Source organism: Patagioenas fasciata, chromosome 12, assembly GCF_037038585.1.
Source record: "Patagioenas fasciata isolate bPatFas1 chromosome 12, bPatFas1.hap1, whole genome shotgun sequence".
NCBI classification, from domain to species: Eukaryota; Metazoa; Chordata; class Aves; order Columbiformes; family Columbidae; genus Patagioenas; species Patagioenas fasciata.
In genome coordinates, this window is record NC_092531.1 from 16,276,747 (window position 1) to 16,294,210 (window position 17,464).

General features: G+C 46.2%; 2 protein-coding genes and 1 long non-coding RNA gene across 5 annotated transcripts in view; 1 reads left to right on the plus strand and 2 right to left on the minus strand.

The window, feature by feature from the left end:
* CHSY1 (chondroitin sulfate synthase 1) overlaps positions 1–11,961 on the plus strand; it is a 72,726-nt gene extending 60,765 nt beyond the window's left edge. Inside the window, exon 3 of the mRNA XM_071813983.1 lies at positions 8,454–11,961. Within this exon, the coding sequence (XP_071670084.1) occupies positions 8,454–10,046 (1,593 nt within the window). The 3' untranslated portion in view covers positions 10,047–11,961. The remainder of the gene's footprint in view (positions 1–8,453) is intronic.
* Positions 11,928–15,132, minus strand: LOC139828943 (uncharacterized). Its single transcript, XR_011741050.1, has 3 exons — positions 14,786–15,132; positions 13,967–14,135; positions 11,928–13,271 (listed from the first exon to the last, which is right to left on the minus strand). It is a non-coding gene; the product is annotated as an uncharacterized lncRNA (long non-coding RNA).
* Positions 15,133–15,444: 312 nt separating this feature from the next.
* Positions 15,445–17,464, minus strand: part of LRRK1 (leucine rich repeat kinase 1) — a 79,035-nt gene continuing 77,015 nt past the window's right edge. For all 3 annotated transcript variants that reach the window (XM_071813981.1, XM_065847793.2, XM_071813982.1), the window contains one exon: positions 15,445–17,133. In XM_071813981.1, coding sequence (XP_071670082.1) covers positions 16,956–17,133 — 178 coding nt within the window. In that variant the 3' untranslated portion in view covers positions 15,445–16,955. The remainder of the gene's footprint in view (positions 17,134–17,464) is intronic.

Below are 17,464 nucleotides of genomic sequence, written 5' to 3' on the forward strand. Positions count from 1 at the left end.
GGGTCTTCCAGATCAGGAGCAGAGAAGCAAAGAAAACCCTAAGAAAGGACCAAAAAACTCTTCATGTGTGCATGGCTAATGTTCTAAAGGGAGTTCAGTGTGTTGTGTGAATAGCACATCCTTCACCAAGCTTGGGAATACTTCAGGCAGCGTTTAATTTATTTTTTGCCGTTACATTTTTAATGGGGGCTAATGCATTTACATTCAGCATAACTGGGTTTATCGGTATCTGCATCTCCAGCTTTAATTTAGGTCATTACAAAAGCAGGAGCTGAATATTCTTTTTTTGCCAAAGCTCGATGATGGATGGTGCACATCAGCAAAGCTTAAACACACCCGCTCGGAGGTGAAACCCTTGGTTTGACAGACCATGTGTAATGCAAGAGGCACTTGGTTACAGAGCTCTGCAGAGTAAAACTGCTTGTTACTTTTCCAAACTGTGCCAGACAGCAGACTTCCAGAAAACCTCAGACCATATACAGTTAGCCAGCAACGCTATGTGAAATCTTTAACCATATTTGAACGAACGGGCTAACTTGGACACGGCGAGGAGGGAAATGCCAGTCTGCCTGACAGCTCTTTTTAATAATGAGAAAGTTATTCCACTGACAGGAGGACAATTAAAGCTGTGGCTGCACAGAAAGATTTTGCCTTTCTTCTGGCTCAGAGCATACATGAAACTGCAGAGGAATGGGCTGGTCCCAAACCTGAGCATGTGCAGCTGTGCTTTTGCCGCCTTTTACCACTTTTCAGGGTGTTGAATCTGCACCCACCCAGCAAACCCTATCCAGATGAGGCTCCAGGTTGCATTAATTGCTACTTTCTCCTAAAATATGCATTATTTAAAATATATTATCCCTTGTATTTCAGCAAAGCAAGTAATAAAAATAGGTGACCTTTGTAGTTAGACCTATTAATGCACAATTTGTGGGGCTTTTGATGTACAGGGAATGAAACTCAAATTCTTGAGAGATCATCAGCCCTCTGAATGGGCAGACTTCCTCTGCTGGTTCCCCCATTCATCAAGGAGCTGTAGCTTTTATAACCGAACTACTGTGTATTGCATGTATTTTAGATGTCAGAACTCTTTGAGTCAGAGACCTTGTCATCGTATGGTTTTGGCAGTGCCACGTCTACACTGGATGGTGCACATATGTTTTCCAGTGGTGAGACAAAGGGCAGATTTTGCCTTTAAGCTCAGCTTTAAGTCCTGTGTGGTAATGATACAAGCACAACAGAAACACTTTCACAATCACGGCATCTCACTATGGAAATTCTGTCTGCGGCAGCGTTACTGCATGATGCTCTTTGCCATCGCAGCCTTGAGAAGCTGCATTATCCCAGGGCTCATCTGTAGCATCTGCGTGGGCTGACTCAAACATGTGGCTTCTCCACATAAAACAAGGGTTTGTGGCTTTATTTCCCTCCCCTCCTCTAAGCAATTATTAAACATATTGGCAAAAAATTTTTTAAAAAAGTGCATGCGTTTAAAACACACGCATCAGAACAATGCTCTGCAACTTTGGTGAACCCTGGAAGCTGTCGCCCTGCGCTGCTCCCCATGTGAAACAAAGTTGTGATTGAGTCCAGACCCTTGTAGACGGTCTTCAAACCAGCTCCAGAAAGTGGTGGCTCTGGCTGAAAAAACAGATTGAAGATGAAGAACCGAACTGAGCTCGCAGGCTGGTGAAAGAGGAGCAGCGAAACCATCTGCCTGCGTGACAAATGTTACGTCTGTGTCGGGCACTGGTACTGTGGGAGTTTGTAGGGAGCTGAATGGCTCATTCTTATTTTCCACCAACAGGGAAAAAAAAAAAGATGTTCTTGTAAATCCAGCGTGAGATGAGGCGGGGATGCCCAGGCTGCAGCTGAAGTTTCTCCAAGCAGAGGGTTTCTTCTCCACTACCCTGTAAGCAGCAGCTTGTGGTGGCCTTGCCAAGTGTTTTGGGACCAAAAAGGCTCAGCATCCATCATGGCTCGCAACTCCTACAAAACCGCTGGAAGTGGAAAGTAGGTCCCAAACAGGAATCTTTGAATTCCATGGACAAAAGTATTTCAAAATGATTACATTACTGCCTCTTGAAAACACATGGTGGAAAATCACACAGCGGCCCAGAAGAGGTCTTCTATAGTCTCTGCTCAGAGGAGACTGCATCCCTCTTTTCCAGCATGCCAAAAAATATTTGTCAGGGTGTCAGAAGCTGTCTGCTTATCATCTCCAAGAAACTACCCTCCAAGGGTCATGTGCTGCTCCTCTGAAATCCTCACACTTTGCATGAGAAAGAGCAGATGCTGACTTCCAAGGCTGCGGCTCTTTCTTCCATGGGCCTGTTGAAAGTCATAATGAAAACCAAGTTTTCCTTGTGCTCTGCCTGTACTGCGGGGCCTAAAAGCGTGGAGTTGACAACAAGGAAAAGGAATCCTCAGACAGTATATTTGATGGGCAAGTAATTTGGCATCATCCCTGACTCTGGCCTTTAAAGGAACAAACCAGCAGCGAGTCGCTGTGTTCCGGGTTGGTTTGGATGTGGGACAGAGGCAGTGAGCGCGTCTCTGCTGGAGATGGAGAGCTGAATCATCTGCCCCTCGGGTCAGAGCTCTAACTTGAGCAAGGGAGAGCCATGTGCAGAACAGCAGTTTGCACCAGGGCTCATAATTCGGAAATTATGCTAGAAACAAATTTTGATCACCCTTTCTCAGGCAGCAGCAATGATAATTAGTCATTAACATCTATGATGTTCTGCTTCTTTAACAGTTGTAGGGTAGAACATTTGTTAGTATGTTAATAGTGATATTTTATTTGTTTTAGTTTCTGTTAAATCAGAACCTTTTGGAAGAAAAGCCTGCAATTGCATCCAGATCTCCTAAGGTTTGCACAGTTAAATCTAAATATCCTAAAATGGCATATTCTGTTTTATCTCCTAAGGTATGAAATCCTTTCAGGTTATATTCTGGTTTATGCTCTAAAAACATAAATCTTTAGAGAAGCAGTTCCAGGCTTTATGGAGTGCACAGGGTGTTTGCCCAGTACACGCAAGGAGAAGGATGTTTCACTAAATGAGCAGCTCTCTTCTTTTGAGAGCGCCATGTGATTGCTCTGGTCTTTCTTTTCTTTACGCAGCAGATCTGATCCAACTTATCCCCCTTACCCAAAGCAGGGGAGACCTGGGGAAGGAATCCTCGCTTCGTGACTAGACCAGGTTCCTGTGTCCTCGTTTAGACCAGGAGCATGAAGCTAAGGCAGGGGTAAGAGGAGAATGCAGGGCCAGGAGGAGGAAACTTCACTCCTTCATAGCTGGAGGATCTCAGTGAGTTCCCAAGTGCTTTGTATTGCTCCCACGTGTAGGTTTTGTGTAATGAGATCGTCAAGCTCAAGGTCAGAGGTGAAGCACACGATGCAAGTTTTGAAGACAGATTGATTTCTGAAGGTTTTCTTCTTTCTGTTGCCAAGCTGGGAATACTGTAAAGGCTACTTGGTTTGAGAAACTGCAAATGAATAAGTAATTTTTAAGCTCTTCTGCTTGCTTAAACAAGAAAGGGTTGGGAGAAGGACAGTTGTTTAATTAAACAGCTACTTGGTAATGTTAACAAAAGGTTGAACTCCAGCAGTAACTCTCCTAATTCACAGATTCCTTGAGAATTCAATGACCTTGAGTTTGCTCTGCTTGAAACTCGCTTTAGATACTTGGCTTCCTTTTTCGAATACTTTGGAGAGGAGAGCAGTGCAGAAGGCACTGAGAGCTCTTGAGACAGACGCTGTTTCACTTAGTATCATATAAGAAGAGGCAATTGTGTTGTATAAAATAAACTTCTTGCTTCAGAGCGTGCCTGGAGTTATTGCACTCAGAGGTCGCAGTATTTCACAGCTGGATCTGCTGCTTCTCCAGCAGTCTGCTATGGAAACTCTGAGTACGAGCTGTTCGGGATGTCCAGCTGATTTTCTTGCCCTTCTCTAATTTATGAAACAAAGCAAATGCAAACCAGTGGTACATGATGAAATCTGTGTTAGAAGTAACTGGTCTGAAGGATCACATGATTTAATCGTGCTCCAGAGCTCAGGGCTTCACTTCTCAACTGAGAGAGGGGTCTGATCTCCCAGCGCCAGGTTTGGTTTCCTGCAGCCTGTCCCGTAGTGGCGACTGGGGAGGTTACAGGGATGAAAGAGTGGCCAAGTTCACTGGAAATCAGTGTTTATCCATCACTTCCCCATGTTTGTCTCCATCATAGTATCTCTGCCCAGTCGGGGGTTAGCTGTGGGATCACACGTAAAGCATCGGGATTTAAAATGGAAAGCTGAACTTTAATAAGAACGCTGAATACACAGAGTTGTATCCAGGGAAGTCATTACCGTCTCCCCCTCCACCATGAGCGCATCATCAGTAAACAAAGACTCACTGCTCCTTTTCATCAGATGTACTTGCAAAATATGTTCTCAATTTAGCTATATCAGTGATTTAAAAGCCGGAAAACTGGTGATCTCTTTGGGTTAATCACTCCGAAGTGGCAAAGCTGTATTAGTGCAGCTACAATTATTTCATGCAGTTACTTGGGATGTGGGTGCAAAACATCTTTCATTTCACTTCGACCAACCGACAGGAACATTAGGTGACATCAGCCATCTTTCCAACTTTTAATTAGTTTGACTTTGTATCTGAAGCACATCTTGGGCATTTCGAAGCCCGCCATACAACGTCTTCTCCACAGTTGCTTTTCATGAGACTTGTGGGGCTGCGTTTTCTGGGCCATGGTAGCACAATCTGGAGCTGTAAGAGAAAACCCTCGGGGGCTAATCCGTGGCCGCAGGCCAGTTTCTGCATAAACTGGTCTTATTTTTAAAGTCCATTTTCTCCAGTACACTTTTTTTTGGCCTGCAAAAGACTTCTTCATTTAAAATGAAGAACGTAACACTCTCTCCTTTCAGTTGGTCGTTTGGACACGCGCCAGCGGTGCCCACAACAGCTGTACCACAGTTTAAACATTCAGTCTCTAATGGTTTGGGGAACATTAGGGTTTTTAAGGCTTCAACAGGTCTAGAGTAAATAGCGGTCAATAAAGAGTGGCTCTTCTTTGTATCCCTACGCTCTCAGTGCTCTGCACTAGAATAAAGCATGCTTAGAATATAATCATTGCAAAATTAATATCCGTGAAAGGCTCTTTTTTGAAAAAAAAGAATCATAGAGAAACCTGTTTCGCTAAAAGCAGATTTTGCAAGAGTTCAGCTTGCAGGAGTCTGGTAATGGGCATGGGGAAGTTTGCACGTAACGTCTGTTCGGGACGTGCATGTTCTGGGCTTGTGTTGCTCCCCACGTGTGTGTCTAATGGCTGCTATGCGGGAGGAACACATAAATTACAGCTATTCCTTTCTCTGTCCACTTCTCCCACCCTCCTGTTAATGCTGTACACAAGAAGCAGTTGTGATTATTTTTTTGCCTTCCTTATGGCTTTCCAGCATTGCATGGAGTCAAAAGCCCATGTGTGCTAATAGGTAATATTTAGTGTAGTGTTTTAGACCCAGTTGAGGTAGAAACTACGTTAGCAGCAATGGGCGATAGTCGGCATTGCACTTGTTAGTGATGGAACCCAGTGCCCAGCATAATGTAAGCCACTGAATGTTGGTGGAGCTGTCAAACTGTATGGAGGTCCCTGCTTATTTGTTTCGAGTTTTGTAGATGTGGGTGAGAAAACACAATCCATGTGGGGCTCCTTGTCATGAAGGAAAGTCCCCAGACCTCTCCGCCTCGGTCAGTGTCTGCAGGCGCCTTGGCCCGCGAGGGGTTAAACGGCTCAGTTGGCTGCTGCCCACTTGGACTTCATGTACAGCACTACATGCTACTGTGCAAAAATAGTTTGTAAGTCATTATACTCTCTGTAGGAAGTTGATTAACCCCTTCCGATCCCCTTCTGTGTGTTTTCTATCAGCGTGGGGTGCACCTTGTTCCTGGAAGGGGCTCAGGGCACAGGATGCTGGCACGTCCCGCGCCTCTCAATAAGGAGACGAGAGGGATGATGGAATAGGAGAGGGGGAGACTTTGTCGGAAAAACAATGAAAGTGCCAGCCTTACGAGGCAGTCTGCTGAAAAACAGGATTATAGAAAAGCCCGGCTACTGTGGTGCTTCTCATTAGTGGCACCGCAGGGTTGGCCGGGGCGCGGGGTTTGTGACAGTTGTCACCTTCTTGGCTGCAGCAAAGTGGCGTTAATAGATGTTTCTGTTGTAAATGTTCTGTTGTAAATGTTCTGTTGAAGCACCAGTAGAAGTCTGGCTGAGATATGTTTTATTTTCGGTTCAGTTTTCAAAGTTAGCTGGTTTTCGGAAGGGACAAGAAGTGGTATTAAAAGTTCAGAAGTTACCCAGCTTAGCTAAGAGGTTACTCCTGCACGGCGAACCAGAGCTTTAAAATACCGCTTGCTAATTTTATTTAAGGTCGTTTACTAGGGGTTCAGCTCTTTACTTCCATTGGGAATTTCATAACATTTTCCTACCCATCGGTATCCTATTAAAACTTGGTTGTGTAATCTAAAAGCCTTTCTGCTTCTCTTAGCTAATTCAGAATGCCCTAGATGGCGATTTTGGAATAAATGCATTCAGGCTGCATGGTCTTGATTTTGTTTTCTTATAAATTCAAAACAAAATTTGAAATTAAGTCCTATTGTCAGTTTTGCTTTAAATAATAGTCGCCTAATGACATGATTTAAGAATTTTTATCTGGTGCCACAATACTCTTGAGAAAGGCTGTGCCTATAATTGTAGTTAAAATGTCAGTGAAGTCTCCAGCCTGTTACCATACACATTTAATACTTTTATATATCTATATATATAGATATATATAGATATATGTTGAGTTAGAGAGGGTATATCGCTGGAATCAGTAAAAATATACGTGTGGGTCGGGTCGTGTTGGACGGGTCTTGTTCTTGCTGTGTGATCTCTCCATTGTAATAAATTGCGATTGCAGGACTGAGTGGGTGTGATTTGAGGTCTCCTAGAGCCCTTAACAGAAGCAGCGAGGTTCAAAGTGGACAAAAAATAAAGTGTTATTAGTAAAGGAAACAGTATAGGGGTACAAATGAAGAACAGTCTTTGGGTGAGTGGAAAAACACATTTCTCAGGAAAGCAGAAGGTTCGTTTGATTTAGATAACTTTGCAATAGATTACGTTTGCTCAGATTAAAGTCCAGGTAGAGGCAGCTTGCTCCTGTGCTGTCCGCAGCGATACGCTGCAATTCAGGTTCCGGCGTGCGCACATCTGGTTTGTTAAGATAGCGGCAATGAAATCCAGGTGTGCGTTTATCCCTCAGATTCAGTGGCTGTCCACAATAATGGGAAAAATGCAACTGAAGGCCTAATCAAATAGGATTGCTGCTGGGTCTGGACAGCCGGTAGGAGCATCAGATTTGAGTCGTTCTCTCTCCTGTTTGTCTTTTGGATTTTAGCTCTTTGCTAATCCTCATACCTTTTTACATGTGCTTTATTGACTGCATTACCTGTTGCGAATTCTGCTGCCAGGAACGCAGGCTGGATCCTGTGTGGAATGGATCTGTCACGTCAGCTCCTCGGGCAGGTTGATGACATTCGTGTTGTGACATAGATTAAGCTCATGGTCTTTTTAAATGTCCGTTGTCCAGGCTGGTGTATAACCTGAGCCTTGAGGGGTTTTTTGCTCTTGTTTTTTTGTTTTGTTTTGTTTTTCCCATCAGCTACTGCAGCTGAGTTCCTTTTCTTCAGTTCCAAAGGCTTCTGAATCTAATCTTAGCTCACAATCTTCTTCTTTTGAAACAGCAATTTCCACGTAAAGGATGCTTTTATTCTAGCTTACATATGTATGTTGTATTACCTGCCTTGTGGAACTGCTGCTGGGAATCTCAGGTGCTTTTTATTTTCCGTTGACATTTTAAAGTGATGGGGGAACCGTAGCTTTGCCTTGCAGCACTTGAGGTAACACATTTGACATCTTGACTGAGACATTCAGCAAGCTGGATTTTTAATGTCTGAACTGCATTTGGGTGTCATGGAGAAAGCATCGTCGTATTTGCTTACTATGTATATAGGAACCTTTTTTATTGTTCTTTAATATTATTATTAAAGCTCGTGGGAAGCAGAGGGGTAGTAAGAATTTTGTGGTGAACACTTCATGGTTTTTTTTCCTGGTGATGCTGTGTTGTTGTGAAAAAACGAGTTTATAATCTGCTTACTGCTCAGTTGTTTGGCCAGCGGTGGTATCTCTAGAATGGGCTGTAGTAATCCCAAATCCACGGTAGATGTTTCTTTCACCAGTTTACAAGGAATAATCCTCTTAATTTCCTTGAATAGCAGCTGGTATTGCTACAACCTGTGCCTAAACCCAAGAACAGCTTATTCAGAAAGCTGCCTGGCCCTGTGAGCGGGGAGGAATTTTCTCCCAGCGGGGGCGAACTTTGACAAGTACCACACTGACTTCTCCTTTCTCTCTTCTAGATGCAGCAGCTGTTCTATGAAAATTACGAGCAGAACAAAAAAGGCTATATCCGAGACCTGAGGAACAGCAAAATCCACAGAGCGATAACGCTGCACCCCAACAAGAACCCCCCGTACCAGTACAGGCTGCACAGCTACATGTTGAGCCGCAAGATCGCCGAGCTGCGCCACCGCACCGTGCAGCTGCACCGGGAAATCGTCCTGATGAGCAAATACAGCAACACCGAAATCCGCAAGGATGACCTGCAGCTGGGGATGCCGCCCTCCTTCATGCGGTTCCAGCCCCGCCACCGGGAAGAAATCCTGGAATGGGAGTTTCTTACGGGGAAGTATTTGTATTCGGGTGCTGACGGGCAGCCCCCTCGCAGAGGAATGGACTCGTCTCAGCGCGAAGCGTTGGATGACATCGTTATGCAGGTCATGGAAATGATCAACGCCAACGCTAAGACCCGGGGCAGAATCATCGATTTCAAGGAAATCCAGTATGGCTATCGCCGAGTAAATCCCATGTATGGAGCAGAGTACGTTCTCGACTTGTTGCTTCTGTACAAAAAGCATAAGGGGAAGAAGATGACCGTCCCCGTCAGGAGACACGCGTACTTGCAGCAGACGTTCAGCAAGATCCAGTTTCTGGAGCACGAAGAGATGGACGCCAAAGAGCTGGCCAGCAAAATCAACCACGACTCCGGATCCTTGTCGTTCCTCTCCAACTCGCTGAAGATGTTCGTTCCCTTCCAGCTCAGCCGATCGAAAGTAGAGAGGAAGGAACTCAAAGACAAGAAGATCAACATCCTGATTCCTCTCTCGGGACGTTTCGACATGTTTGCGAGATTCATGGGGAATTTTGAAAAGACGTGCCTCATTCCAAACCAGAACGTCAAGCTGGTTGTCCTGCTTTTCGATTCCAACTCCAACCCCGACAAAGCGAAGCAGATCGATCTGATGAGAGATTACCGCTCCAAGTATCCCAAGGCTGACATGCAGGTCCTGCCGGTGTCGGGCGAGTTCTCCAGGGCCCTGGCTCTGGAAGTCGGATCTTCTCAGTTCCAGAACGAGTCTTTACTTTTCTTCTGTGATGTTGACTTGGTGTTTACCACAGAGTTCCTCCAGCGGTGTAGAGCCAATACAGTTTTGGGTCAACAAGTGTATTTTCCCATCATTTTTAGCCAGTATGATCCAAAGATTGTTTATAGTGGAAAAGTTCCTAGTGACAATCATTTTGCCTTCACCCAGAAAACAGGTTTCTGGAGGAACTATGGCTTTGGCATTACCTGTATTTACAAAGGTGATCTTCTTCGAGCCGGTGGCTTTGATGTCTCCATCCAAGGCTGGGGCCTTGAAGACGTAGACCTATTTAACAAAGTCATTCAAGCTGGCTTAAAAACTTTCCGAAGCCAAGAAATTGGAGTGGTCCACGTGCATCACCCTGTTTTTTGTGACCCTAATCTTGATCCAAAACAATACAAAATGTGCTTGGGGTCCAAAGCTTCAACTTATGGGTCCACACAGCAGCTGGCTGAAATATGGTTTGAAAAAAACGACCCCAATTTTGGGAAAAGCAGCAATACTAGTGGCTCGGTGAGGACAGCCTAATGTCCAGCTATGCTGGAAAAGACTTTTTTTTTAATTATCTAATTTATTTTTGGGAAAATGTTTTTTGATAATTCACTTTTGAAAGACCACACAGGATATATTTTAGAAATCATCGTTGTTTTCTTACAAAGCGCTCGTTTTGCGAAGAACAAGGCCGTTGGTTTTTTGTTGTTGTTGTGGTGGTTTTGATTTTGAACAAAACTGTGATCAATATTTGCCTTCAAACAAAAGATTTGTTTTAGAGTTATCTGACCAATCAGCAGAAGTCTGACTTGAATTAGACTTCCCTTATGAACAAAAGATTGTTTCCCACCCTTTCCATTGCTGTCTTCAGTGCTGGGATTCTGTAAACCGGGACCGCGTGTGACGCCGAGTGACAAGCGCTGCACTCGATGTTTCGTTGGGACTCCTGCCCTGCAGAGATTCCGCTCCTTTTGTTGCGAATAGCTGGGAATTTCTAAATTGCGTTAGAACAAGATGAATGGCGGTGGCGGTGAGAAGGGTGTTAATGGCAGGAGGGCTGCTCTTTGGGTTTGTTTTTGCAAATGGTTGATAACTTCAGTTTAAAACCACGCTTCCCCTGAGCAGGGCCAGGTGACCCCGAGGGAGGGAGGAGAGTAAAGCACAACCCGCTGTCCCAGTAGTCCTGCTAGAAATTTTTGTCTTTTATATTTGGTCCATATATGGACGTAATATTTTAAGAATCCATGGTGGGTTCTGTGTATTATCCTCAACCGCTGCCCTGTCTAGAGCCGGGACGACGCGATCCAGAAACACTGAAGCGTGAGGAGGGAGGGGATGGGGACGGGAAACGCGAATTTTGCAGCAAAGCGACGGTTCGAACAATTAGAGACCCCTGATGAGAACTTTGATGGATCTTCTGTGCCGAGTGTTGTCACCTGATGGCATCGCTTTCCTTCAGTCAGTTACCTGATGTTAATGGGAACAATTATTACATTTGATTGCTAGTTTTGTTTTGGGATTACTTTTTTTTCTGTATCTGATAGACCGTTAATTTATTTAATATCCATTGGTTTAGGTTCTTGACCTTTCCTTGAATATCTGTTAGTCATTTTAATATTTTATATATATATATATATATATGTGTGTGTGTAAATATATATATATAAGGAATGTATTGCATCTTCTCACTGATAAGGTAGTGTACATCATACTTGTAGTAAATGATCTCCAAAGATTACTTTCTAAAATATTTTTTCATGGATCTTTTTCCCCAAACTTCTTTGACATTTTTGGAATGACTTCAGTAAAGCTTAGGAATTTTTTTTGGTATCCTGAGAGGAACTGGGGATGGGGAGGCCGAACACAAGGAACGTGTGATCCCTGCGGATTAACACCTAGCAAGGTAAGAGCAAACATACTAAATAAAGTGCCTTAAAGCCAGAAAGGGAACCCTCTACACCGAGACTTGGACAGTGGACATTGTCATCGATGCAGATCATCTGTTGGGACCGACCTACCTGTAAATATCTCGCTCAGCAGAAACGAAGACAAACCAGCGAACAATCTATTTTTCTATCGTATCCTCCAGCACCATTTCGTCTCATTGCTCTCAGCTCCTCTTCGCCTGCTCTTTGGGAAGCGGCGACAGGTGAAGGAGCAGAGAACTAAACCGATGCTGAGGTTGTTACCATGTTTGAAGGGATCTTATGGAGTAATTGCTATTCCAGTAGAAGAAATAACCATGTTTACACATGTACGGAATATGAACTGCAACTAGCGTAGTTATAATGTTCATCGTTTTTTGGTGACAGTCCCAAGGATGTAGGTACTTGGATGGATTCAGTGCATGGAAAATCTTTTATTTTATTTTCTTTTTTTTTTTTTTATTTTCTTTTTTTTTTTTAAGACTTGCTTCTAAGATGCAATAAAGAAGTTTTTATTTGCAATGGGAGCTCCTGGTGTCGTCTGCGTCAGTCCGGCCCCTTCCTTCCAGCGCACGCACAGCCGTCAAAGGAGAGGTGGGGGGGGCAAGTCCAGGTAAAAGCTGCAGAAAAGGTCTTGAAGCATATGAACCCTGAAAAACTGTACCATAAAATGGGGGGAAAAAGCCCTGTACTTATTCTGTATTTATTAACAATTATTATTACATAGGACTTTTTTAGCCCACAACAGCCAGTAAAAGCAGAATCACCTGGAGCTGAGGCTGCGCTTGGCTCGTTGTTCATGAACGTTCATCAGCTGCTGGAGTTAAATTGCACATGAAACATCAGGGAGAGGCACCGGGATTGGGGAAACTGCATTTGTTGCCCCTGTTTTCTGCATTTCCCTCCCAGGGGCGTGTCTGCTCAAGGGTCAGCAACGGTGAAAAGGAGCAAAGGGCTGAGGAAAGGGCAGGTCTTTCAGTCACCCTTGTGCTCAGTGCAGCTACTTACAAGTTAAAGATTTATATGGAAGTTTGCAGAGTCACAGCCCATGGAAGGATTTCAAGTTTTGGTCCTTTAGGCTCAGTGGGGTTTTATTGCCCTAAAAGAAAAGGCTCCACGCAGCTTCCCTGGCCTGGGCTGGACGGTTCCTTCCAGCAACATCAGCAAGAGTGTCCCGCTGCCCCCAGAGCCGCTTAGGCTGAGGTTTTGTTTAAGTCTTAACTTTACATTGCAAATTATTAGCCCAAGATGTTTTGCATGAATACTTGCTAAAAATACTCCTCTTGGTCAAGCAAGCTCATTTCAGAGGTGGTTTTTTTGGAAAGAAAACACTTTGATGGCACTGAAAACACGGAGCAGGTTGGTGCCTCTCCAGGGCAGATGCCTCCAGGTCCCCCCACATTCCTCCTCTGCTTTGGGACGTGGTTCCTGGGCTGGGGGGACGTTGCGCACGTTAAGGCCGATTTTAAACAAACGGGTTTGTACCCTGGTCCGCACTCTCTCAACATGAGTTATTGCACTGACTGGAGCAAATTCAGGGGTTTCTGCTGCCAACTGGAGCTCAAAACCGTCTGGTCTGTGGGGCACGGGCAAGGCTTGGAGGAATACTCACCTCCCCAGCCAAGGCACACTGAGCTGCCGTGCAGCCGCATCCCGCGGGGTTTCCTTCCCCGACCCTTTTACGGGATTTCACCTGGTGGCTGCTGCCAGAAGTGCTTTTATTCCTCACGTCCAAACCGCTGCCGGTGCTTTCCCAGGTGCAAGAAATGCGTCCGTCTCCTTTCCAAGCTCCAAAACCCATCTCCCAGCTCTGCTCCTGCCCAGGAATCTCTACCACCTTTTAAATCACGTTTATGAACAGAGTGAAAAAAACTGAATTAACATCAAAAAAATAACAGACCGAATACTGGGATGGCTGTATTTACTTTCACACTTTAATTCAATAAAAAACCTCAACTTTAATTGTCCTGAATCGGCTCCAACATTTCCACTGGGCTCAAGTATCTTGGACATTGGGGTCCCCCCGTGGGGCAGGGAGGATTTGCCCGGGTCCTGCTGCGCCTCTTGCCGACCATTTTACAAAAGGAAGGCAAAACCCACCAAACACCTTTGTGCTTTATTGACTTTTAACAAGAGGGCTCATGCAAAGGGCACAGTTTAAAATAATTGGGCCATAAAACAAACTTCCAAAGCAAACGCACTGCGATACGGGGCCGATAAGGGTGGTTTGCTTTTGGAGCAGCCACCTCCACCTGCCCACGGTAAACCAGGGCCCAGGCCACGGTGCCGGTAAAGCCACCAACGCCAGACAGTGCTGCACGTCCCACCACCACGGGCCCAGGGTGAGCAAGGACAGACGGGCAGCCCAAAATAGCCACAATATTTCCTGTCCTTTTAAAGTTGGCTTAAAGAAAATTAATTTCCTCTGTCCAGTCAGCAGCAGAATACAAAGCAGCCAGCGCTGCCTCTTTCCTCATGTCCCTTAAAATAAAAAAATCTAAAAAAATATATATGTGTATATATATATCTCACCTTATTTTTCTTCCTTACTCTGAAGCCAAGAGCCCTCTGTGCAGCAGGGGATGGAGGAGCATCCAGCTCATGTGTAAATAAAAGCCCACTTACCCCCATACTCATCACTGGGGCACAAGAGCTGGGTTTAGTGCTGATGTATTAAATTTTGTTATTTTTCTTCTGCGTGCTGAAAAGAAGGGTAAAAAAAAAAAAGAAAAAAGAGTTATCCAGCTTTTGGAAAAATAAAGCTGAAAAACGGCATTTTTTAAGCCCCAAAAGCCACCAGGGGTGCAGCATAAGGCTCCCTGCCCACAGGAGGGGACAAGCTGGGGGGGTTGGGCTCTGACCCTCATGGCTCAATTAATCCCGGTGGCAAGTAATTAATGGCCCCAGCCCCCACCTCCATCCTGCTGCGGGTTCGGGAGGGTTAATCTCATCTTGGAGCATCCGCTTCCCTCCCAGCGCCGAACCCTTCCCATGCGCTCCCGCTGCTCTGAGACAGGCTGGGGGAAACCTGATGTTGACAAAATAAAACGAGCTGTTTTCTGCAGGAGTAACCCCCCATCCAGGGCCCTGCTCAGGCTTATTTTTAGAAGCCGAAATAAAATAGTGAGGACTGCGATAGGCGCAGCCATCCCGGGCCAAGTGCCGTAACGGGGACCTGAAGCAGCAGCGCCTGGGGCTCAGGCAGAACAGGTGCAGCTGGTGGGAGAGCTGGGAACGAGCATTAAATTCTCACTTAAACTAATTGAACTGGTGGGTTCTTCGGGATTTTGGTTTTAATTTCTCTTTATTTTTGGCCCTGGGGACTAGAATCCCGAGACGTGTGCGGCTTACCTGTGCTGACGAGGTCTGGGGTTTGCCGAAGGGAGGGGTTTTGTCCTGATTCCAGAGTAGCAGCTTCAGGCTCTCCATCGCTCTTGGGAACCGACCCCCTGCTCCCAGGAAGCTTTGGGACACAATCCCCACCCCTGCAGCAGGGACCTCTCAGGCCACCACGCGGTGACATTTGCTTTTCCACCATCCCTCTTCCCCAAACGTCCTGAGGTGGCTCGCGAGGGTGAAAAGGAACGGCCATGGCATTTCCAGAGAGCGTTTTCTCAGAGAAAACCTGCAGAGCTGGATGGACGGATGAGCCGGTTTACAGCCCCTGTTGGAGCTTTGAGGATGGGTCACGAAAGAGAATGTGCGTGTAAAAGGGGTCTGGCACCCCGAGAAGGTGACTGAGGTGACTGAACCCCAGCTCAGATGACGGGGTGTGCAGGTGGGTGACAGGGGCAGGGAAATGAAATGCAGTTAATTGGCCCTGCCATGGATGCAGCAATTTCACAGCTGAGCTCGAGTCAGAAGGTGAGCCCAGGAAAGGTGCATGTAAACCCCATTCCAGCTACGCTTATCACAAGGACACACATTTTAAATCAGATGCCACAAACCCCAAACACCCTGGAGCTGACGCAGGTTATGGGCCACCCATAAAAAGTGCCACCAAGGCAGTGTCGTTGTGGGGAGGAAATACGTTTATTTTAAGATACACTCTATTTCTGCAGAAGGGTATTTTAGCAGCCTGCAACAGAAATGTGAACCAGAGGGATAACCTGCCCGTTCGGCCTTGGCCAGCCTTGCCGATGCTCACACAAGTTTCCTGGGAAAAAAAAGTCCAAAATGCAAACTGTTCAAACTGTACACCATTCACAGGGTGCTTCGCCAGGCTCACTTTTTACACTGCTGTACGTGCTTGGGATAACTAAGTGCAATTGTATTCAGAGCCAATACATCATCCCAGGCCACTAATGAAGATAAAATAAAAGCTGTGGTGAGCGGAAGCTGCACAGATAACACAGGCAAATTAAGCTTATTGTGTTCCCGATACTACGGAGTGTATTTACCAAGAGGATAGGAGCAAAGACAGCTCGTGAGCCTTCCTGGTCACAGGACTCCTTTCTCTTACACCAGGATGTATCTGTCAAACCCAGTAGTTCTGCTTTGTATCATCAGCTCCATTTTACAATTGACTTTGCAAGAGTGCAATTAAACAGCTCACTCTCTGCCCCAGACCATGCAGGATCACTGGCAGGTTATTTTGGGCTGTCTCACAGTAACACCCTCCCACAAGAGCTATAGGAACCAGAAACGCAGTGGCCAGCCAAAGCTTATTGCTGGTTCTCACACCTGGATGTCTCTACGCAGCAGTTACAACAGGGGCTACACCTGGAGTAGCCTCTAACAAGCCTGTAGGGCTGTGCAGAGCAGCCCCAGCAGATGCGTTTTGGGGGTGAATTACCCCCCAGTGACACCCACCACCAGCCAGCAGACAGTGGGGACTGTCACCTGCTCAGGCACGAGGTGACCAGAGCTCTCCTGGCTGACAAGATGCACTATAGAAGCAGTAGCAGCAGCCAGAACATGCTGACGGTGAGGAAGGAACTTAAAATGGGGAAGAAGAAATTGGAAGTCATAGAACTGTAGAATATTTTGGGTTGGAGGGACCTTCCCAGCTCCCCCAGTGCCACCCCTGCCATGAGCAGGGACATCTTCACCAGCTCAGGTTGCTCAGAGCCCCGTTCAGCCTGGCCTGGGATGTCTCCAGGGATGGGGCATCCACCACCTCTGGGCAACCTGGGTCTCACCACCCTCATTATAAAAAATGTCTTCCTCTCATCTCATTTGAAATAGAGGCACGAGCAGAACTGCAGCCACCTCCACCTTCTGCTCTCAACTCCTGCAGGGGAGCGCGTGGCAGAGCAAGAGAGCAGCGGGGTGGCCCAGCTCCCCAGCTCATCCTGCAGCTGCCGAGCTCGTCCCTGCTCTGCTCACACCCATCTCTTCAGTACCCAAAAGGCTCCAGTCCCAGGAACCCGCAGGGGCCATTAGCAGCAAACCAGACAAAGGTTCTGCCCACACTCCCCTCATCCCTTCCCTCTCCAGGGCCATGTCTCCAAGTCCAGCCATGCTCAGAACAAGACGCATCCATCTTTTGGTCCAGCCGCAGTTCCCAGCACCACAAGCACTACCTTCTTTTGCGCATGCAGGTTTCAAGCCTTCCCAGCTCTTCGTAGGCCTGGTAGAAAACATCAAAGTCTCTGGCGCTCCAGCCCCTCCAGACAGCCAGGCACCACTCTGTGTCTTCATTCTGAAAGCAGCACACAACCGTGTCCTTCGCTATGAGAGCAGCATCCACCAGCGTCCTGGGGAAGGGAGAAAGAGCAGAGACGGGCATTACAGCGGAGAGCAGCTCTGCTAACGCCACACGCCGCTGCTCACTGGGCGCACACCACTGCTCACCCGGCACCCACCGGCTCACAAGCTTTCCTTTCCAGCTACTGAAGCTCTTTTTATAAGCCACAAATCCTCGAGGAAGGAGAACATAACAAAAATGATGTCACTGCAAAAACAAGCGGCTCAGTGACATGTGAGAAGATTTTTAAAGGGATTCAGGTGTGTAAACATGCAGGTGGGTGCTTAACTCTGCCCTGACATTTTGAGGCTGCTGTTAAGCTCCCAATTTCCTAAATCCAC